Source organism: Myotis nattereri, assembly GCF_964212035.1.
Source record: "Myotis nattereri genome assembly, chromosome: 16".
NCBI classification, from domain to species: domain Eukaryota; kingdom Metazoa; phylum Chordata; class Mammalia; order Chiroptera; family Vespertilionidae; genus Myotis; species Myotis nattereri.
The window spans coordinates 29,921,217-29,942,463 of NC_138091.1; the positions used below are offsets into that span (position 1 = coordinate 29,921,217).

Below are 21,247 nucleotides of genomic sequence, written 5' to 3' on the forward strand. Positions count from 1 at the left end.
CCTTTTGACAGAGAACAGAGGGCCCACAGAGCAGAAAATATTGTAATACCTGGACCTGTAAGAAAAAGGTTAGTTAGCACAACTGAGAGTGCCCAAGCCTTTATTTAGCAAACAGGACCGTTTTCTGCCTGCACGTTGCAGGTGTAAAGCCCAGAATCTGGCATCGATCTGTCCGTCTCGCTTTTCACCCCCACTTTTCACTTCCCTTTATCTTGCACATGTTTTTGTTATGATTTTGTGGAGAGTAGTGGCTTTTCCCTCAGAGTCTAAATGGCAGCTGGTAATGGTTTGATTTATTTATTTAGAGATTTCCTGTCAGAGCCTTGTAATAGATTGTTTGAGACTCTAAATGGTTTCGTGAAGCGTCAGTTTTTCAGCGAGTCTTTCTTGAGGGGAAAAATATCAGATAATGGAACAGTGCAATGACTTAGCAAGCCCCGCCGCTTCCATTTTGAAAGGGGGAAACATTTCTGTGTTTTTGCGTGATGTTAGTAGACTATGACGTGGGCAAATTCCAGCCAAGGTGGATTTGAAGAAATATCACTGTCCGTGTTCTACTCCTCAAGCTTACTTGGAGGTTTGCCTAGGAGGAGGTCAGTTGTAAGGCAGTAGTTTGCAAATGTCAGTGTGTATAAGAAACACTTTTGATGCTTCTTTAAAAAAAAAAAAGGGTAGATTCCCAGACCCTCAGCACCAGCTGTAGATGCTTCTGAGGCTCACGGGCAACAGCTGGTTTGGGGAGTGGAGCCCTGGCTCACTGCTGGGATTCTAGGTCATTCGAATAAAGATATTATCCAGCACTCCTTTTAAAATCCTGGTTCCGTTTATCTTGGAATGTGTTGCTGTAGCTGTAAGTTTTAAATGTTTGTTTAAGTGAAACAATAATGGGAAAATCACATTGCTGTAAATGTTGAACTACTTTCTATCACTATCTCTAAGAATGACATATTTTCTGTTGTACGTTGTGCTTTGTGGCTACAGAATTCCTCACCATGCACATCTCATTTTATTTTATTTCTTTCCTTTTTATTGAATTTATTGGGGTGACTCTGGCTAACAAAATTATACAGGTTTCAAGTGCACAATTCTACAACACATCATCTGTGCACTGTATTGTGTGTTCATCACTCCAAGTCGAGTCTCCATCCATCACCATTTATCCCCCTTTTACGCTCCCCTACCTCCCTCATCCTCCTCATTTTATTTAAATGTCAGCTCTTGAAACAGACGTGGCAAGTAGTATAGTTTTCATTTATCAAATGAGAAAATCGAGATTAAAGAAACAAGTGATGTCCCCAACAGTACAGCTAATAAGCAGTCCATCTAGAAGTCCCATATTCTGCTTCTAATTTCAAGTCCTGTGTTCCATGCAGTGCACCAATTTGTCCTCATGACACCTGTTTTGATTTTTAGAGGAAAACATAATCACTTATAACTCACTGTGTTCTCACAGGAATGATGAGCTATCCATAATTAAATATTTGGTAATCTCCCGTCGGTGACTGGAGGTGGAGGGAGTTGGTCACAGGTGTATACGGATTGGTGAATCAGTTGTCTTTATAGAACATTCCTAAGCATGGAAGAAGAAAGCTCTCTCCTCTCTTTGACAGAAACTTTACAAGACGGGTCGGGAGATGCAGGAGCGAATCATGGACCTGCTCGTGGTGGTGGAGAATGAAGACGTAACTATTGAGCTCATCCAAGTGAATGAGGATCTGAATAATGCCATCCTTGGCTATGAGAGGTGAGCAGACGGTGCAGTCTCTTCAACCCTCCTCCAAGTCTGGTTTCACCACCAGTTACTCAGCGTTCTTATTAGAGGGCCTACAAGGTGAACACTCAGGAAGATCAAGAACAGGTTCAGAACAAGGCCGCCTTCCTCCCAAGATAGGGATCTTGGTCCTGGCCTTCTGGGAGCCTGTGATACGGCCTGGGAGAATGAGCAGTCCTGGGCTCTCGAATAGATGAGTGCTATAAACAAAGTCTCAGGGAATGTGAAGTTGGCCTTGAGTTTGAGATGGAGAAGAATATGGGAAGGGAAGGGAAGGGAAGGGAAGGAAAGGGGGGGAATATCTTATGTGGAGAAAATAGTCTGTGAAAAACCAGAGCAGCCAATGAGGAAATTTTTTATGTGAACGTATAAAAATAGTTGTGCAAATAAGGAAATGGAACTTTGTTGCTCAAGGCTGGACCTGTGAAGGGTGTTCATACTCGGCACACACTAGCCTATAAGAAGCCAATGGTAGAAGTCGACGGGAGAAAAATCATGTGTTTTAGAAAGGGAAAAATCCTTAAAACCAAGTGCATGGTTCAATGAACTGGAAACTTTTCAACTTTAAAGTGTTTAGGTTCACAGAGTTGATGTGTCATAGAGTTAATTCCATGTTTCTAAAGCCTCTCTTAGCTTGCAAAGCATTTCCACATTCATCCACCTGTATTATCTGCTGACATCTTACCCCTGAGAAAAACTTTCTGATGAAGTGGTTGAAATAAGGATCAGGAAGTCATATCCATGGTCATATGGCTATTTGATAATAATGCTGGTACTTGAACCTTGTGCTTCTACCTTCAACTTTTACTATTTTTTCAAAGCCATTACTTTGTTTGTTTATTTAACTATTCCTCCTTTACCCCCAATGTATGAGAAGTATAAAATTTTAAAACATAATAAAAGCTCAATATTGTTAGTAGGTATCAAATGTCTTATAAAAATGAAGATAGTGAAAATACAATAAATGTATTTAAATCTTCAATGGAAAATTATAATGGCCAAATTGGAAACACCTTAAGTATTTGGGAATAATAAGACAAGTTAAATATGTGGTACGTTCATAAGGTAAAATATGCAACCACTAAAAATTGAACTTCTGAATAACTAGAAAAATCCTTGCAAAGTAATTGAATTAGGATACAGAAATATGTAAAGTATAATTTCTATTAAGTTTGAAATAGATTAGCCTCCAGAAAAACATATGGGAGGAAATACATTGTAATGTTAAGGACAGTTTCTAGGTGATAGAAATGATTAGGGACCATTTCTAGGGATGGAATTTTATTATTTTTAATACTTTTCCATATTCTTGCTGTTTTCTCAAAAGGCATCATTCATTACCTCTATAAACTGAAAAAAAAGTGATTAAAGTACTTTACTGGGAATTGAGTGGTGATGAAGCTTGTTGTCTTTGTTCCTAAATATTTGCATATTAATAATCTGAATTTGCATATTCCCATTTTCTCCACATAAGATATTCCCCCTTCTTCCCTTCCCATATTGTAGCATTTTCTTATCCATTTTCTTTTCAATGTTTCCATGTTGCTAATTCAAACAGGTTTACTCGAAACCAACAAAGGATTTTGGAGCAAAATAATCAGAGAGAAGACACCAATGTAAGTGAATAGAAATGTTATAAACTACACAATTGAATAGTTTACAAATTGTATAGTATGGAGCAAGGCTTATGTTAAAATAACTCTTAAAAAAGAGGAGACTCATTCCTTAATAATTGGGGTGGTTTTGGTGGTATAGAGTACTTGCCTCCATAACTTGATGTCATCAAATTACTAATAAGAGGTCATTAAAAGATGCTCTAATTAAGCAGGAACCCATGTAGAGAGTGAGATGTAATTAGTACTCATGTTGTCTATGTAATGGAGAATTCTCCCTCAAGATGCATCCAAATAGGATCTTCTTTTCTCCAAAGGAAAGCTTCCAGGGAGAAAGCCTAAGTGATAAACGACCTGCCAAAGTTTTTCCAAATTATGTTTGTGTTTGCTTTGTTTTCAGGCTGCCACGGAACCTTCTGCCCCATCCTGTGATCTTCTTGACCTAAGTCCCAGCACTCCGAATCATAGGGCTACTCTGGAGGAGGTCAACGCCATGAATGCTCAGCTTTCACACTTAAGTAAGCAAGCATGCCGGGCTTTTAGGCCAGCAGAAGAGCTTAAGGTGAAACAGATCTCCTTGGTTTCATGATTAAATGCAACCAGAGAAGGACTGGCTTCAGTCTGAATAGCAGGCCTATATCAGGAGATGTAATTATTCCTTGGCCAATGGGTGTTGGGTCATGCCCAGCACAGGAAAGAGATGTGACTGGGGGAGGAGGTCCTTGAAACTCATCCCTCTAGCTTAGAATCTCCTGGAATTCCCATGGCCTGCGTTGTAGACGTTGTTCAGTTCCATGGCCAGTACTCAAGTCTCCTCTGAACCCACACACTATTGTCTTTGGGTTTCTCTGCCATACAGCATCAGATAAGGGAGTATTTGATGTAGAGAAATTCAGGAATTGTGAGGCCTTATCCACACAGTGGCGAAATGTAGAGGAGGAAACACAGGATTTTGAGTCAGAGGAGAGTCCAAGTTGAAATCTCAGTTCTGCCACCTCTTAGTCACCTAACCTCTGAGACTTTCCTACCTTATCAAGTCAGAACAATGGTTATTTTAATGGGTTTCTGTGAAGGTAAAGGAATAATGTTTATAAAATGAAATGTTGGCTTGGGGTCACCTATCTTATCTATTTTATTTGTTACGTCCTACTATTCTATCAAAAAATCTGGGTAAATTACAAAATAAGGATAATGAGAAATGCTGATGTCCAAAGCTTTTGCCAAACTGAAATCGGTTTGTTTTTCTATATTAGGAGGCTTTTCCAGAATATTTGGTATCACTGAATTTGTGGTTTTCTTGTAACTTCCTTCATTTCTGAAATGTTGGCTGCTTGCTTAGTAGACCAGTGGGATGTGTGGAGTTTATTTCATTAAAAAATGTTCTTACATTTTTATCAGGCATTTGCCGGGGGCAAGCGGGGGGAAGGGGGGGATAGTTACTTTCTTTGAGGTGTCTCACTTAACATGGGAAGTTAAGAATTTGGGGAGGTCAGGGTAGAGCTCTGTATATACAATAGATTTTTCCTTTGGCAGTTGGCAGAACAAGACATGCAAAATCTCATCCATTCCTGATCAGCTTGGGATTTGAGAAAATCCAGCACAATAACATTTGTCACCTTCTCAACAACCTCTCCTTGTGGCAGGGAATTTCTCTCTTCCCAGTTACTCTAAACGAGGCTCTTTAATTTCTGTTTGAGGAAATTCCATAATTTTATGGTGACAGAAATCTCTCTCTCTCCTCTTACCCTCCCCCCCCCATCCCCCATGGAAAGGCCAACAGAAAAGTTACCGACAAAATGTTTCAAGCCAAACAACAAGTCCATTTTGCGTCCTAGGTTTCAGCTCTCCAACTCCTGTGATAATGAACAGCTTGCAGCCCAGTCCTCGCCCACAAATGGATCTGCTAGCCTTGGAAAACACAGACACAGCCATGTAAGTATGTCCGTCATACTTGAGAACCAACACCTCCTCTTTCTGACTCCTCATATTCCAGAAAGCATGACACAGTAGGAAAACCAGAGACTTGGGGAACAGACAGACCTGAGTCAGGACCTCAGCATGCTACTTCCCACTAGCTCTGTGACTTTGGATAAGATACTTACCCAGCGTGAGCCTTCCGTTTCTTCGAAGAATACTTCCTAGGATCTTACAAAGATTCTGTGAGATGCTGTATGTTACCTCCTCATATAGCACTTGGTAGGTAATAAGCCTTCAATGAGTTGTCTCTGTATCTGTTCGTTTTAACGTAGTAACAGGAAGTAGAGGAAATACAATGACAAAGGAAGGAGAAGGGAAATGAGGTTCAGAATCATGAAGAGTAACGGCCACACCAGTAACCAAGGACTTGCTATGTGCCAGGTGCTTTGCTAAGTGTTTTGTTCATTTCATTTAATCCTTGCAAAAGTTCTTGGGTCAATGCTGTTACCATTATTCTCATTTTATGGGAGGAAAGGCTGAAACTTAGGTAATAGAACTTGTCCCAGTTCATATAGCTATTGAGTAGCAATTCTAGCTAATAGCTGCTTATTGTACTCTGTGATCTCATGGGTCTTCTTATGCATGAAGATCTCTTGGGTGGCTCTGGCCACTAAATTCTGATTCAGCAGCAGAGGCAAAACAAACCATCCTAATGTCTTACGGTCTTGAGATTTTCCATCCCTCTGTGTTTGCAGTATAATGTGTTTATCACAGAACACATGAGTGCTGAAATTATTCATAACAGAAAGGATAAAAAACAGTGATGAAGGGATAAAGTCATAAGTCATATTTATAGCCACTACCATCAGGCAACAGGCTAAGAAGAATAAGAAATGCCTATTAATTTCTTAGAAGTGCTCCCTAAAGGCCTGAGGTAGATACCCCATCACTCTCATTTTACAAATGAAGAAAATAAGGTTACCCAACTAGTGCATACATGGGATTCAAATTCAAAAGGGTCTGATTTGAGTGCCTGCTCTCTTTTTTCTTTCTGCGCTTTAATTTTTTTTATTTCCTTTATGACAAAATTGACACCCAACCCTTTTTAGTGTACAGTTCTAGGAATTTTAACATATATACAGATTCATGTAACCATCACCAAAATAACTCCCTTATGTCGCAGTTCTTGAAAAGATTGTGTAAAATTGGTGTTTGCTTCATGTATTTTGAAGCTCTGTTATTAAGGGCATATGCATTTAGGATTGTTATATTTTCTTGGTGAATTGATCCTTTTATCATTATGTAATGTCCCCCTTTGTCCCTTGTAATTTTCTTTGCCCTGATGTCTACTTTGGTATTAATACGGCAACTCTAGCTTTCTCTCAATTGGTGTTTGCTTGCATCGTATATCTTGTTCCATCTTTGTTCTTTTAACTATACCCAAATATTTGAAGTGAGTTTATTGTAGATAGCAAATAGTTGTGCCATGCATTTTCATGTATTCTCGTAATTCCTGTCTTTAATTGGTATGGCTAGACCATTTCCATTCAATGTAATTATATGTTTGGAATAAGATCTATGATTGTGTAATGTTTTCTCTGTGTTCCTTTATCCCCCCTCTGTTTCGTGCATACTTTGAATTATTTGAATATTTTTTTCAGCATTCCACTTTACCTATTGTGACTTTGACTGTATCTTTGTATAGTTTCTATATGGGGGCAGGAACTGATTACTCTAGGGATTGCAATATACATAACTTTTAAGTCTACTTAGAAACAGTATTTGGCCATTTGAAGTGAAATGTGGAAGCCTTATCACCATATAGATTCCCCCATTTAAATTATAGTTATCATAGATATTACATATGTATACATTGGAGATAAAAACTATCACTAGACAATATTATAATTTTGCTTGCAACCCACAAATACAGGGTGTCCCAAAAAATGTATACACACTTTGAATCATTATTAACTCCAGTGGGTTAAATCTGAAAAGAAAGAAACATCAAATGAACTGTCAGCTGTTAGTGTGTATACATTTTTTAGGGACACCCTGTATATTTCAAAAAACTCAAGAAGAGACAAATAGTCTATTATATTTATGCAATATTTACCATCTCTGTTGCTCCTTTATTTTCTCCCAGGATAATTTCCCTTCTCTCTGTAGAATTTCCTTTAGCCATTCTTTTAGAGCAGGTTTATCAGAAGCGAAAATCTTAAGTGTTACTTCACTTGAGTATGTCTTATTGAATATTTGTTCCTGAAGGATATTTTCACTGGATATAGAATTCTGGGTTAACAGTTCATTTTTCTTCCAGCAGTTTTTAAACATTGTTTACTGTCTTATGACCTAAATGATTTCTAATGAGAAACCTACATTCATTCAAAGTGTTGTCCTCTATAGATACTGTGTTTTCTCTGATTATGCTTTCAAGAATTTTTTTTTCTTCTAATTTTGAACAGTTTGATTATGATGTGCCTGGATTTTAGTTTCTGCTGTTTTGGATTTGCTGAGTGTATTAGTTTCCTGTGGCTACCATTAAAAAAAAAATGAGCACAAACTCGGCGGTTTAAAACCACAGGAACTTATTTTCTCATAGCTCTGGAGGCTGAAAGTCTAAGATTCAGGACCACACACCCCACGGGGCTGCATTCTTTGGCATGTCACTACATCACTCCATTTTCTGCCTGCACCTTCACATTGCCATTTTCTCTAAAAGTCCCACTGCTGTCTCTTTCAAGCTCACTTGTCATTGGATTCAAGACCCATTTGAATAACACAGGATGATATTGTCGTCTCAAAATCTTTAACTTAAATACATCTGCAAAGACCCTTTTTCCAAATAAGATAACATTCTTAGGTTCCAGGAATTAGGACAAGGTCATATTTTTGGGGAGCCATCATTCACCTGACTCTACTGAACTTCTTTTTTTTTTTAAATATATTTTATTGATTTTCCACAGAGCAGAAGGGAGAGGGATAGAGAGAGAGAAACATCGATGAGAGAGAAACATCGATCAGCTGCCTCCTGCACACCTCCCACTGGGGATGTGCCCGCAACCAAGGTACATGCCCTTGACCGGAATCAAACCCGGGACCCTTTAGTCTGCAGGCCGACACTCTATCCACTGAGCCAAACCGGTTAGGGCATCTCCTGAACTTCTTGAATCTGTGAGTTTATGTCTATCAACAAAATTGTGAAGTCTTCAGCCCTTATTATTTGAAATACTTAAAAATGTTTTTTCAACATTACACATTTTCTGCTGTCCTGGGACTCTTGTTGACACCAATCATAGATCTGTTGTCATTGTCTCATAGAACCCTAGGGTCTGTTCATTGCTTTTCTCACTTTTATTTTTTTTCCTGTTTTTTAGATTGGATAATTTCTATAGATCTATGTTCAAGTTCACTGATTATTTCCTGTCATCCCTATATGTTGTTGAGTTCGTTCCATAGTTATTGTTAAATTTCAGTTACTGTATTTTTCAACTCTAAAATTACCATTCGACTCCTCATATCTTGTGTTTCTTTGCTGAGGTTTCTATGTTTCTTTTTTTTTTTTTTTTCAAGAGTGCAGTTTCTTGTTGAAGCATTTGTAGTAAGAGCTGCTTTAAAATCTTAGATAATTTCAGCACCTGTGTCCTTATGATATCAACTTCTGTCGATCTGGCTTTCAAGGAGCCACTTGAAATGTTTCCAGTTCTTCAAATGCCTAGTAAGTCTGGGTTGTATATTGGACTTTTTTAATGTTATGAGATACTTGCTCTTATTTAAATCCTATTGAGGATGCTGGTACTTTGATATTAGTAGGCAGACAGCCTTGCTAGTTTCATGCCACCGTTTAACCTGCCCTCTGTATGCCGGGGTTCCCACGCGGCTAAGCTTTGCAGCCTGTTCAGCTGTCTCACCTGTGCCTCCCTCAGTGGTCAGCCTGAGGTCTGGACGGCAGGCTGTGTCCAGTTCTCATTACCTTTGGCATCCCGACTGGGAGCAGATCCACAGAGTCACAGACCAGAGGGTGAGCCCAGGATTTCACAAACAACTCTGAGTTTGCTGTTCCGAATTTGTCCCTCTTTGTGGTTTCGCTGATACTTTGTCTTCCCAGGACTCCCTTTTTGGCTCTCCACTCAGAAGCTGGAGGTTTACTGTGCCGTGCCCTTCCTTCGGTGTTACTGTGTCTGGGACCAAATGGCAGGACAGAGGGGATAAAAAGAAGCAAGGGAGGTTCACCCCATCCTGTTGGGATCACAGTCTACCTGTTGGAGAGGAAGGTTCCCCTCACTCAGGGTTTTAAACCCCTCCAGGTCCCTGCTACCCATGATGCCACTGCAGCCAACTTGGGATTGCCAAGGGTTAGGGGTGTGAGAACAGAGAGAAGAGAGGCGGGAGGTGGGGGGAGAGATGGGGGGGGGGGTGGATTTCCAACCCTGAGCACACTACTCCTTAGCTAGAATTAGAAGGCTTCTTTTAGAGCTCTTGTCTGGCTTAACGGCCCCCTGCTGGGTTGTAGGCTACATTGCATTCGGCTAGGGAACACCAGAGGAGAAAAAATGGTAAGTTTGCCAGTGATACTCAAATTCTTGTCTTCTTTCCAAGTCAGCCTTTAGCTATTTACTTTTCAGTCCTCAAATATTTGCTCCATGCATTCGTTCTGCCCAGGTTTTCTAGCTGCATTTAGTGGGAGAGACAAGGCCAAGTGTGATTACTCCACCTGACCCAGAGCCAGCGCCCTCCTGTTCCTTCCTAACCTCTACTCTGCATCAGCTCTCCACCTTCAGGAAATGGCGGTGTGGGAGCTACTCTGATGGAAAGACTGAAGGCTCTGTTTTCACAGTGTACTGCGCGTACACCAGCGTCTTGGGGCTCCCACTGCCAAGGGGCAATTGGGCATCGTGACCTGGTGGGCATGGAAAGCAGTTGGAATTGTTTTGTAAAATTAATGCTTTTGTACAGTCTGAAGGTACATTTGACGTTTCATTTTTAGACCAGGAAAGTCATCTTACTTTCTGCATTTGTGTTCTCACTGTAGGGTAATCATGCTGTGTTATCACACTATCCTAGGTTTGCCCAAAGGACCAGCCAAAACCCCGACTCAAGTCACACTTACGAGAGTGTAAGTAATGAAACCCTTTCCTGGCAGTGCACCTAGTCCGATTGTCATGGCCAAAAGGGAACTGCTGGTCATTAATTCTAATGTTTTTCTCAATGTCTCTTTGAATTTATAATGTATTGATGTAGGCCTTATTAGGACTTTTCCTTATTGTCTTAATCTTTTTTTTTTCTTTTGATTTTGTAAAGTTTCAGTTGACTTACAATATTATATTAGTTTCAGGTGTACAGCATAGTGATTAGACATTTATTTAACTTATAAGATGATCACTCTGATAAGTCCAGTACCCATCGGACACCACACATAATTGTTACAATATTATTGACCGTAGTCCCTATGCTGTACTAGTACTTCACATCCCTATGACTGTTTTTATAACTGGCAACTTATATTTCTTAATCCCTTCCGCCTTTTCACCCATCTCTCCAGGCCCCCTTCCATCTGGCAACTATCAAAAAAGTTCTCTGTATCTATGTGTTTCTGTTTTGTTTGTCCGTTATTTAGATTCCACATGTCACTCTATGCCTTTCTATAGGGTCAAGATATGTTTGTTCCTGTTTGAGATTGTATATTTAGTAAAACCACTAAATCTGGATTGAGGTAAACAGTATGGCGAAAGTAGGTTTACAGTTGTAAGTGAAAGTTTTTGTTTTTATTATTGTATTATTTTCCATACCAACAACTGTAAACCTACTTTTGCCCCACCCTGTATATTCCTGCTTTTATTTTTTTAAAGCAACATGTTTCTTCAGAGTTTTACACGGGAAATGAGGTGTAATGGCATGAAGACAGACAGAAACGCAGTAAATTTTATAAGTGGTTATTACTTAAAAAACTAAAGTAGTAGCTCAGAATTACTAATTCCTGTCAAGAACATACGGTTCTTGGAATAGTGCCCCTTGGAAGCCTCAGAATCTAATTTCAAAAAAGGGAAACTTACTGTAGAATGTTGATTTGAATATGCACTCTGTCCTCTTCAGCTTCCAGTGTATCAAAATTCAGTGTTATTACAGCCGGTGAGTCTACACACCGTTCCAGCCACACCGTCAAACCAGACACTGCCAGCCTTGCCCGCCAACCACCCAGGTACTCAGGACCCTATTATTTGCACTAACAAGGGAAAACTGAATGTGAGTCTGCGAGAGATGTATTGGTAATCGAAAAATTAGAGGAGTTTGTTTGCATTTTTAAGTTCCATGATGTAAATTCAGGGTAAATACCATTCTGACATTAGGAAATTATAGAAGTGCTTGGGTTGTGCTGAATATTGTATTTTGAGCACTGAGGGTAAATGAACCGTTAGCTGAAGTTTGAAATCCTTTTGTTGTATAGATTTGTTGCCATGGGAGTAGTATTAGAATGGCAGTGTATTTGTTTCCGTTGTCAGTCTTTGTTAGGATCTTATGTTTGAAGTCTAAATCATAAGAATACTAATTGTGCGTATTCCCTTGAAAAGCACAGTGTGTTTACTGCCTTTTTTTTTTTTTTTTTTGCCTAAAGCGATGACAAAGAATGATCTCCAGCTACCCAATTACTACGAGGTAATGGAGTTTGATCCCTTAGCTCCTGCTGTCAGGACAGAGTAAGTCATTTTCAGAATGATTAATTTATTTTTTGTCTCGGTTCCCTTTGGTAGCAGAGCTAACAGGGCTTGCTTATATATTTAACTTTGCTTAGATCTTGGCACAAATTGATGACCTTATTAAAAATGACTTATGAGGTTTTATGGGAGCTGTTGCTCTTAATGGTCTTACCGTTCTTGGCCTTGTGACTGAAAAATAAAAAAGCTCGGGTTGCACATTAAGAAGTAACCGGAACCATCATGTGCATTAATGGATTCCTCGTGGATGGCTTGGCAGAAACTTGGGTTTTCTCCTGATTGAGAAGGGCACTAGTCACTGATCAATGACATAGCAACACCACACTGATGGGATATTTTAGCTGTGCTTTGACTCCTAATCCTCCCCAAAACTCATATAAGAACTTGGTGTTAGTCTTCACTACGTATGACAACAGTGTGCTTAAAATGAATTAATAAAGCATTAGTAAAAATTACTTAACTTGCCCTAACGGGTTTGGCTCAGTGGATAGAGTGTCGGCCTGCGGACTGAAAGGTCCCAGGTTCAATTCCGGTCAAGGGCATGTACCTTGGTTGCGAGCACATCTCCAGTAGGAGGTGTGCAGGAGGCAGCTGATTGATGTTTCTCTCTCATCGATGTTCCTAACTCTCTGTCCCTCTCCCTTCCTCTCTGTAAAAAGTCAATAAAATATATTTTAAAAGAATTACTTAACTTGAAATCCTTAAGGCACCATTATTTTTTGATATCCTATAGGTCAAGTGTATAAAAATATTTCGGGGATGGTAGGCTCTTTAGAGCTTTAATATATTTTAATTGACTGAAGGTTAACCCCCAAATTGTTAAAAATGGTCAAAGTATGTTTATAGAAATCATTGTTCAGAAACTGGCAGCATGCACGCTGTATCTTTGCTTACAGCTGTGCAGAATATACGATATGCATTTAAAAATTAATAGCCAACAGTTAAACACTGGGATATTTCCAAAGATATCTGGACCTATGGATTTAGATGCCAGGCCTACATTTTCACATGCTAGCAATAGGTTGGGGTTACGGAGTGGCTGTCTCCTTAAGATTAGGTAGGTTCTGCAGTCCACCAGGCCCCTTGGCCTTGCCCCCTGCATCCACTCATTTGACCTGCCTGGCATGTGGAGGTATTTGAGGGAACACCTGGTACAAAGGCCCCAAGGAGAGAGGTTTGGTACATTCCAGGACACAGAAAAGCCAAAGCTAAGAGCAAAGGGAGCAACAGGGAACCTGTTATCAGACATGGAAATTGCAATTTGGAAACCAAAAAGGGAGTGCACAACTGTGATGAACTTCAGTGAGAGGACAAGTGAGATGAGGACTGACAACTAGGTAATGGATTAAATAACTGGAAATCATTGATTTAAAAAAATGTTATTAATTTCAGAGAGAGGGAGGGAGATAGAGATAGAAACATCAATGAGAGAATCATCGATCAGCTGCCTCCTGCATGCCCCCTACTGCAACACCATGTGCCCTGACCGGCAATCAAACTGTGACCTCCTGGTTCATGGGTCAAGGCTCAACTACTGAGCCACATCGGCCAGGCTCATTAGTGATTTTAGTAAAAGCCATTTTGGTAGATGGATGGGGACAAAAGGCAAATTTCAGTGCATTAATAAGAGATGCAGTAGCGACAGTAAGTGCAGACACCAGAAACTTAAACACGAAGGGATGCTGGGAAATGGTTTGGAAGCTAGCGGGTTACTGAGGTGATTACCAAGTAGACACAGGGTTAGGGACTATATTGTTGATGCTGGAGCATCTGTGAATGCTGAGGGGTAGGATCCAGTAGGCAGGGAGAGGTTAAAGATTCGGTTGGGGAAGGGAAATAACTAAAGGAGGTAAGTGTTTGAGAAGCCAGGGCTCGAAAGGATCCCAGAAGGAAATGGTGATGCAGATGAAAACAGACTTGAAGATTCAGTGACGGGAAGATGAGGAAGTATCCATATCAAGGCATTTGATTTATTAAGAAGTGGGGTTTCTGACTCAGAGTGAGAGGAGGGAGATAAGAGACTTGAGAGTGAAGGAGGTTGAAATAGTTTTGTGGAAAATGAAGACAATACTTATTAGGGAAACTTTTAAAAATATCTGGACCATGCGAGGGCTTTGTGATATTGATGACCAAGACTTCAGTGATTTTTACATTTTTCTTCAGCCATGTACTAGTATATGAATGATACATTTTCTAGCCGCAGACATATAAGACATATATAAAGAGTTGAATGAAGCCTGTCATAGAAAAATTATTATATATTATATATATTATATATAAAGTACAAAGATGACATTTAAGCTAAAGGTGGCTCAGGAACTTGGACTGTATTAACACAGGTTATATAAACTAAAGTTAATATATTTTATGTTTTAAAACCAGGAAAAGCTGAACAATTTTTCTTTTAAAAAGCACAAGCAAACTGTCCAAATTTTAGCCATATTTTTCATTAAATCGCAATTAAAGTGAATTGACTATACAATACACATATTGTTAAGATGCAGAGGAACTGCACCATTAGGATCTAAGAAAGCTACAATGTAAGATTCAGGGCAGATATTTTTGTTTTTATTCACTTAAACAGCCTGAATGGCTAAAGGGACCAGAGTTTTAGTTCAGGTTAAAAGCCAAAATAGTACTTTGAAAGTGATATGTAACCCTTTTGCCACAATGGCTTGTTTGTTTCAGAGCTATTTATGAAGAAATTGATGTTCATCACCGCAAAGGCACTCAAAATCATAGTGACTGTTAAGGTAAAGACTTCCAATTTACACACCCTTCATCCCATTCTACAGGATTTCAGTGTAGTTATCACTTTTTCTAGTTAGTATTTACATTTTGTAAGGGCCATCTGACGCTTTAATGAGTGAAATATTAATATACAAATTCCTTCAAATCACTCAATTGAATGAACTATTTGTTCCCCAATGAAATACATTGTGACCTTGTTAACTAAAAATAATAAATCTTGGGAATGCAGAAATTCATCTGTGTATAAAAATATTAATGCTAACAAAAACAGATGATCAATAAGAACTTTTTAGCACTAGAATCAGACATCTGTCTTATATGTGCAATAGACACCTGTTAACTGGGACAGGTAGAAACCATCCATTGTTAATCCAGATAGGTCTGGATGACTTTTATTTGCTGGACTAGTCATCCCACTTATTTATTAATGAATGCATGGCCACTAATAACCCATTAACCTTATTTATTCCCCTTGCACCCCCCCAATGGAAACAGGACATTCCCGCCTTTCCTCTGCTAGTGTGTGGCCCTCTAGTTACCAAGGAATGGGGACAGAGAAGGAAAGGATGGGGATGGCTGACTATTTTCTGTTTCTTCTAGGTGAAAAGGAAGGACCAGCTCACTAGCTGCATTAGGGGTAACAACTCCCCAAGAGGTAACTGTCCAGCTGTGAGGCCCAGAAGACAAGATCTACCAACACTTTAAAACCAGGGTGGAACACTTCTCCTTGGCAACAGTGAAATTTAAATAGAAGAGTAACAGTTCAACTTTTATCTCAAAAAAACTTGCTTTTAACATTTTTCACTTAAAACTCCAACAGAAGAAAAAATTCATTGTACTGGGGCCAATCAGGTTAATTGGAGCATCTTATGTTTCTCAGGCGTTCCTACATTTAGAAATCGTCACATGGCTGTGATGAGAGTAGATGGATATTATTTTATTACAAAATAATTCTGAGTTCATGTAAGCACAAAATGTAAGAAACTAAATATAGTATTCAGGAGAATAGCGAGTGCCTTCATTTAACTAAAGCCGAATATGTGCACTTTTTTATAAATAATATTCTTGTTTAGAATTATGAATTGTAAAAACCTTAATATTGTAGTTCCTATTTCATGTATCCTGAAGAGGTCACAGGATGCTACATCAAGTTGCCTTTAAATACAATTCTTTATAATACTAAATGTTCTCTCTTTTTTTTTTATTGCAATTTAGTTTTTTTCTGAAACGACTACTGGAAAATATTCAGAATAAATTATACATTCATTTATATCATAAATTACAATGACAAATAAATTACTATTAAAACAATTTAATACATCTTTTTTTACAGTTTGTTCATTGCAGAACTTATGTGAGTAATCTTCACATTTCCCACACTTGCATTTTAACATTCAGGGACTTGGAGCTATCACAAGAAATACTAGAAGTCTAGTAGATATTTGCATTTCATTTCAATTTCATGATACCAAAACTTCAGTACTCTGAATGTAAATCGCCCTGTATCTTAAAGGAAGAACAGTCCCATCTGAAATCAGAATTAATCTTTGGGCAAACTGTTAGGGCTTAGTGATTCCCCTTCCACTTGGAGCTTTTCAAATAGTGACTGTACACAATGAAAAAAAAAAAAAAAAGTAGTAACCAAGTGTTTTAGAAACATAGTCAGAAGTTCTGACCTAGATCTTGAGACAATACTGGGCATTAACAAAAAAAGGACTACTACAGGTAGGTAATGCTAGTAATTGGGAAGGGACCATGCCTACATATTTAAGAAACAAAGCAGTTTCTTTTATTACTACTTAGCAAAGCACGGCTTTGAACAGTCATACATTCTAAATAGGCAAGTGGATTTCTTCTAATAAAAAGCTGAACCTCTTCTCAATTTTAAGTAGGGTAAATTAGTTGGGGGGAAGTATATAATATTTAATATAGAAAGCATAAAAAAGAATAGAATACATTATTGTAGAATGTTTCTCTTCTGAGAAGACAAGATACATGATTTTTCAAAAATCACAAATTTGAATCATAAGATACTGACTTCAATTATAGCCTGGAACTGGCAACTGGTGGCCCTCCTTTGCTTCAAAAAAAGTATAAGAAAGAGTGATGAGATCAACATTCACCATTCTTGGGTCTTCAGCAAATTCAGGATCAATGTAGAAAAACACTGGCATATCTACTTCCTCTTGTGGATTAAGCCTTTGTTCTTCAAAACAGAAGCACTAGAAGTTATAGAAAGGTATTAGTTTATTAATATTTCTATTCTATTATCTAGAATAAAAACTAATGGTGCATTTAGTGGCTTTAATAAGCATACTGTTAAATATAATCTTTAAATTCTGTGATAGGGTAACAGCATCTTTTCAGTTCTGCTTTAAGGATTGAGCATCAACAAATTCTTCTAATCTTAAAAGCAGATTTCCATTTAGTTTGGCTCTAAACCTCTACAGAGCTGTTATAAGCAATGAAAAAAAAGTAGTTTGAAGTTTAGAAGAAATGAGTTTTCAGAAATCAATACCCACTAAAATACTGCATTAAATTTAGTACTAAATAGTTTTTTTGTACTTTTATCATATTCTATAGTTTGCATTTAGTTGTACCTGTATTTTATTGAAATACTGTCCAGCTTCAAATGGTACAACATTGTACGTAGAAATTCCGATTACTGGTTTGTCAGTAGGATTCTTAGCTTTATAAAACGCCAGTGCAGTCTCTCCAGGCACTACCTGTTTTTTTAAAAAAGCATATTCATTATCAATACTTTAAGCCTCACACAGCTCCTTCTTTCCCTACTAAATCAGTCACATTATTTTTCCTATCCATCAGACCATAATACCTAATCTAAACTAAGAGCCAGCAAAATAGTGAATACTACCCATGAACACCTGATTTCCAAATTTTACTTGTATATATATTAGTGAAGAACCAATGCTCTAATATGCATACTTAGTTATGGAGTCTCTCAACATTTTGAAATTAAATTTAGATGAGTGTTTCCAAAATTGTGAAACAGTTTTAAGTTACACTGAATTTTTACACTGAAAAAAGTAATCTTTTAATACTTACAGGTATTTCTTTGATCACTTACATATATTTCTGTTTGCTGAGGTCTAAAGTTCCACTGGAGACTTGCGTGCACATCTGCATTAAAGGTGACTTTAATGATGCGATCCTTAACAGGCACCATGTTTTCAATCTGGTCTGATGAATGGCCTGCTGCTACTGATCCCCCAAGTCCAGTAGTCTAGAAAAAGAAGTGTAATATGTTACGTATTACTTTTAGGTGCTGACGATCTATTGCACAAAATCATACTTTTAAAAACCATTTAACTTTAATAACACAAGAGGAGCAAAGTTTATGTACTATCATTGACCATTTCCTATGAATGTGTCAAATGATTTAACCACTTTGCGGGGGGGGGGGGGGGGGGGAGGGTGTCAAAGGCATAAATTTATTTAAGTCATATTTTCTCAGTAATCACTCGGTTATGTGGCATGGTCAAAAATGAGTCATTTGGAAGACAGAAGACTCTTCACTGATAATACAGTTCAGAATATTTAGCTTTTCAATAAGCATACTTTCCTTTATTCCTAGTATTTCATATCAACTATTATTAATAGAAATAAAATTTACCCACATTCCTGTCATTTTAGTAAAACTATTTAAATAATTCAATTTTCCTATCTGGTCCTTTTTCATACTATTAACTTTTATAGCACAGATTCATTTTAGCTTCACTTCTGTAATCTGCTTTTCTCAAGCACCACAAGTATTTTCCCATGTTGGTAAATGTTTTTGTAACTTTTGTAATTTTTGTGTAGTATAGCTTTTACAGATATCAGAGAACTTGATCTCTTTGGCCACTGAATGAACTAATCATAAGACATCGGAATAATCTGTGTATGACACTTCTTCCCTATCTTTCTTGCCATTATTTATCATCAAAAATGCTTTAAAAAAATATTCTTACTTCCAGGCTGATCATTCTTCTGATGCTTGAGGTTGCCAGAATTCTGGTCTCCGGATAATTAATCTGTTACTATACTAGGAAAAAAATACCAAATTTGAGGCTAGGGGAAGACTCCCAGCAAAATATAGTATTACTAACTCCCCCTTGTTACACCAGTCAGCTAGCTTCACTTGACTGCCATGCAAATTACATTATAACCCTAAAAGATGCATCAGAGGGCAAGCCTTTATCTTTGTGTAATGTATAAGTATATCCTTCTGCCCAAGAAGGCTAGAATGCTTACGTTTTAACATATGACTCCTTTTCCTAAAGAATTCGAAATCACTTGAATATAGATTCCTTCAGGCACTATTTCTGACTGGCCGTCTTCGAATATAGATTCTTTAAATTTATGTCTGATGATTAGAAAAAATAGGAAAGGGCACTGAGAATATGCCCTGGTATCCAGTCTAGTTCTTCCACTAACTGAATCCAAGAACTCTATAAATCTTACTTTCTTTGGGCACATGTTGCAGATTCATAAAATGAGCTCACTGTATTAAGTGGTTTATATAAGCCCTTCTTTTTGCCTCTAAAGTTCTGAGTCCAAAAGTGAAAGAGATACTCTGGTTGGAAATGTCACTATTTAACATCCAACTGTGATTTAAATTTAGGATAAATCACAACTGCTTTTACTTTTCTGCCCTGTGCTTGCACACATGCACACAAAATATTGCCATTCATTGCAGTTTGGGCCAGGATTTCTCAACCTTGGCACTAATGACGTTTCGGGTTGGATAATTCTTTTTTTTGGTGGTGAGGTGGGGTGTGTCTGTCCTGTTTGTTAGATGTTTAGCAGCATCCCTAGCCTCTACCCACCAGATATGAGTAGCAACCTCCTGCCAGGTTGTGGCAACCAAAAATGTCCTCAGACATTGCTAAATATTCCCTAAGGAATAAAATCAACTTGGTCTGTGGTGGTCCATACTTGCTTGCTGTTTTGGGATTCAGGCTGGCCCTTGGCTGGCCTCTGCTGGAAACTAATTCACATTCTACACATCCTCCACAAATCAAGCGATTGCACTTTCCCACATAAATGCTGCTATCAGGAGGCTGAAAAAGTCCCTTTGACTTGTGTCTCGGTCATCACACAAAATAAAGGTAAGTTCACCTCTGTAAGCTCAGGGGAAGTTAGCCAGGTAGGAACAGTGGAAAAGATTCTGAGCAATCTTTAAAATATTACTAATGCCTGACCCCCACTCCAAGACATTCTGATTTAATTGGTTTGGGATGTCACTGATCTGTCAGTTTTTTAAAAAGCTCCCTGGTTACTCCAATGCCCGAGTAACAGAAATTACTACTTTTAAGAACTATAGAGACCACATATGAATTAGGGGAAGTTTGCCTGGTTACTCCAATGCCGGAGTAACAGAAATTACTACTTTTAAGAACTATAGAGGCCATATATGAATTAGGGGGAGTTTGCCTTGGCCAGTGGTTCTCAAACATTAGTTTGCATCAAAACCAGCTAGAGGACTTATTCACTTACTGACGCCCAGGCTCCTGATTGAGTAGGTCAGGAGTTGGGCACAAGAATCTGCACTCAAGTTCCAAGGTGATGCTGACCCGGCCGGTCCCGAGGACCACACGGAGAACCAGCTGGATGCGGATGAACACGGAGCCCAGGATAAGCACGTTAGTTACAAATGAACGGGGATGGGGCCCTCAAAGGCCTAATTCATGTCTCTTTTGATGGATAAAAAGCTACTCCCGGTGTAAGCACAAGTAACACGCGGACTCCCATCTCCAGGGTGAACCTGCGCACATCAACCGTGTGGCTGGCTCACCGAGTCAATGTGCTAACACGCACTACATTTTTTAAAGCGGGCGCGAGCGCCTGCAGCCGGAGGGTAAAGCAGATGGCTGGATTCCGGAGTGCAGGCTGCGGACCTTTCGGGCGAGCTCAGAGATGAAGGAATCTCACTCTGCAGCAGGATCACTCTATTTGTAACTTGCAGCTCCGCCGCGAACTTCCGTGGTGACCTTGGCCCGGTCACCGCTTTGGGCCCGTTTCCCTTCTGGGCGATCATCTCGGACGTCCCAACGGGACACCGCCCAGTGGGGTGGGCAGCGGCGGCCCCTACCTGGCAGTAGAGCCGATAAAGAGGCACGGCGGCATAGGACGCCCCCAGCATGCCCACGGCGGCCGCGGCCATGTACGTGAGGACGGTTCTGTTTCGCTGCCGCCATTCCTCGTCCTGCGCGCGCGCGTGCGGGTTCGTGCTCTTCGGCCGCCGCGCCGGCTGCACGGCCAGGTCTCGGGCCAGGTTCGGGCGCCTCCATGTTCCGAGCAGCCTCAGGCCCCTCTCAGCACCTCCCGTCCCACTCCTCTCCGGCCTGAGGCACCGCTCCACCCTCTCCGCGACGCTGATCGGGGGGCCAAGGGGACGCCAGCGCCAGCCGCAGAAAGCGACGCGCCGCCATCCCGAGCGCCAGAGCCCTCCCATAGCGTCCGGAAAGGACGTCCGCCGG

At 39.5% G+C, this 21,247-nt stretch overlaps 2 protein-coding genes across 3 annotated transcripts in view; one reads left to right on the plus strand and one right to left on the minus strand.

Annotated features, from left to right (window-relative positions):
* The window catches only part of TOM1L1 (target of myb1 like 1 membrane trafficking protein), a 39,413-nt gene extending 23,335 nt beyond the window's left edge, over positions 1-16,078 (plus strand). The window contains exons 8-16 of one of the 2 annotated variants that reach the window (XM_081109609.1): positions 1,611-1,744; positions 3,330-3,387; positions 3,785-3,902; positions 5,220-5,316; positions 10,366-10,417; positions 11,395-11,500; positions 11,915-11,996; positions 14,703-14,767; positions 15,366-16,078. In XM_081109609.1, coding sequence (XP_080965735.1) covers positions 1,611-1,744; positions 3,330-3,387; positions 3,785-3,902; positions 5,220-5,316; positions 10,366-10,417; positions 11,395-11,500; positions 11,915-11,996; positions 14,703-14,766 — 711 coding nt within the window. In that variant the 3' untranslated portion in view covers position 14,767; positions 15,366-16,078. The remainder of the gene's footprint in view (positions 1-1,610; positions 1,745-3,329; positions 3,388-3,784; positions 3,903-5,219; positions 5,317-10,365; positions 10,418-11,394; positions 11,501-11,914; positions 11,997-14,702; positions 14,768-15,365) is intronic. The other variant, XM_081109610.1, reaches the window with a different exon arrangement.
* On the minus strand, positions 15,919-21,239 carry COX11 (cytochrome c oxidase copper chaperone COX11). The gene is made up of 4 exons (XM_081109611.1): positions 20,860-21,239; positions 17,854-18,009; positions 17,366-17,491; positions 15,919-16,987 (listed from the first exon to the last, which is right to left on the minus strand). The coding sequence occupies exons 1-4, from the start codon at positions 21,220-21,222 to the stop codon at positions 16,805-16,807; spliced, it is 828 nt and encodes a 275-aa protein (XP_080965737.1). The 5' UTR covers positions 21,223-21,239; the 3' UTR covers positions 15,919-16,804.
* Between the last annotated feature and the right edge of the window lie 8 nt (positions 21,240-21,247).

What these genes read in the sequence shown, in the direction of transcription:
- COX11 (XM_081109611.1), bottom strand. Translation starts at nt 21,222, where the DNA reads ATGGGAGGGCTCTGGCGCTCGGGATGGCGGCGCGTCGCTTTCTGCGGC. An exon ending in TTTATCGGCTCTACTGCCAG is followed by an intron (nt 18,010 to 20,859) that starts GTAGGGGCCGCC and finishes TTCTTTTTCTAG; the next exon opens with ACTACTGGACTTGGGGGATC. An exon ending in CTCAGCAAACAGAAATATAT is followed by an intron (nt 17,492 to 17,853) that starts GTAAGTGATCAA and finishes TTAAAAAAACAG; the next exon opens with GTAGTGCCTGGAGAGACTGC.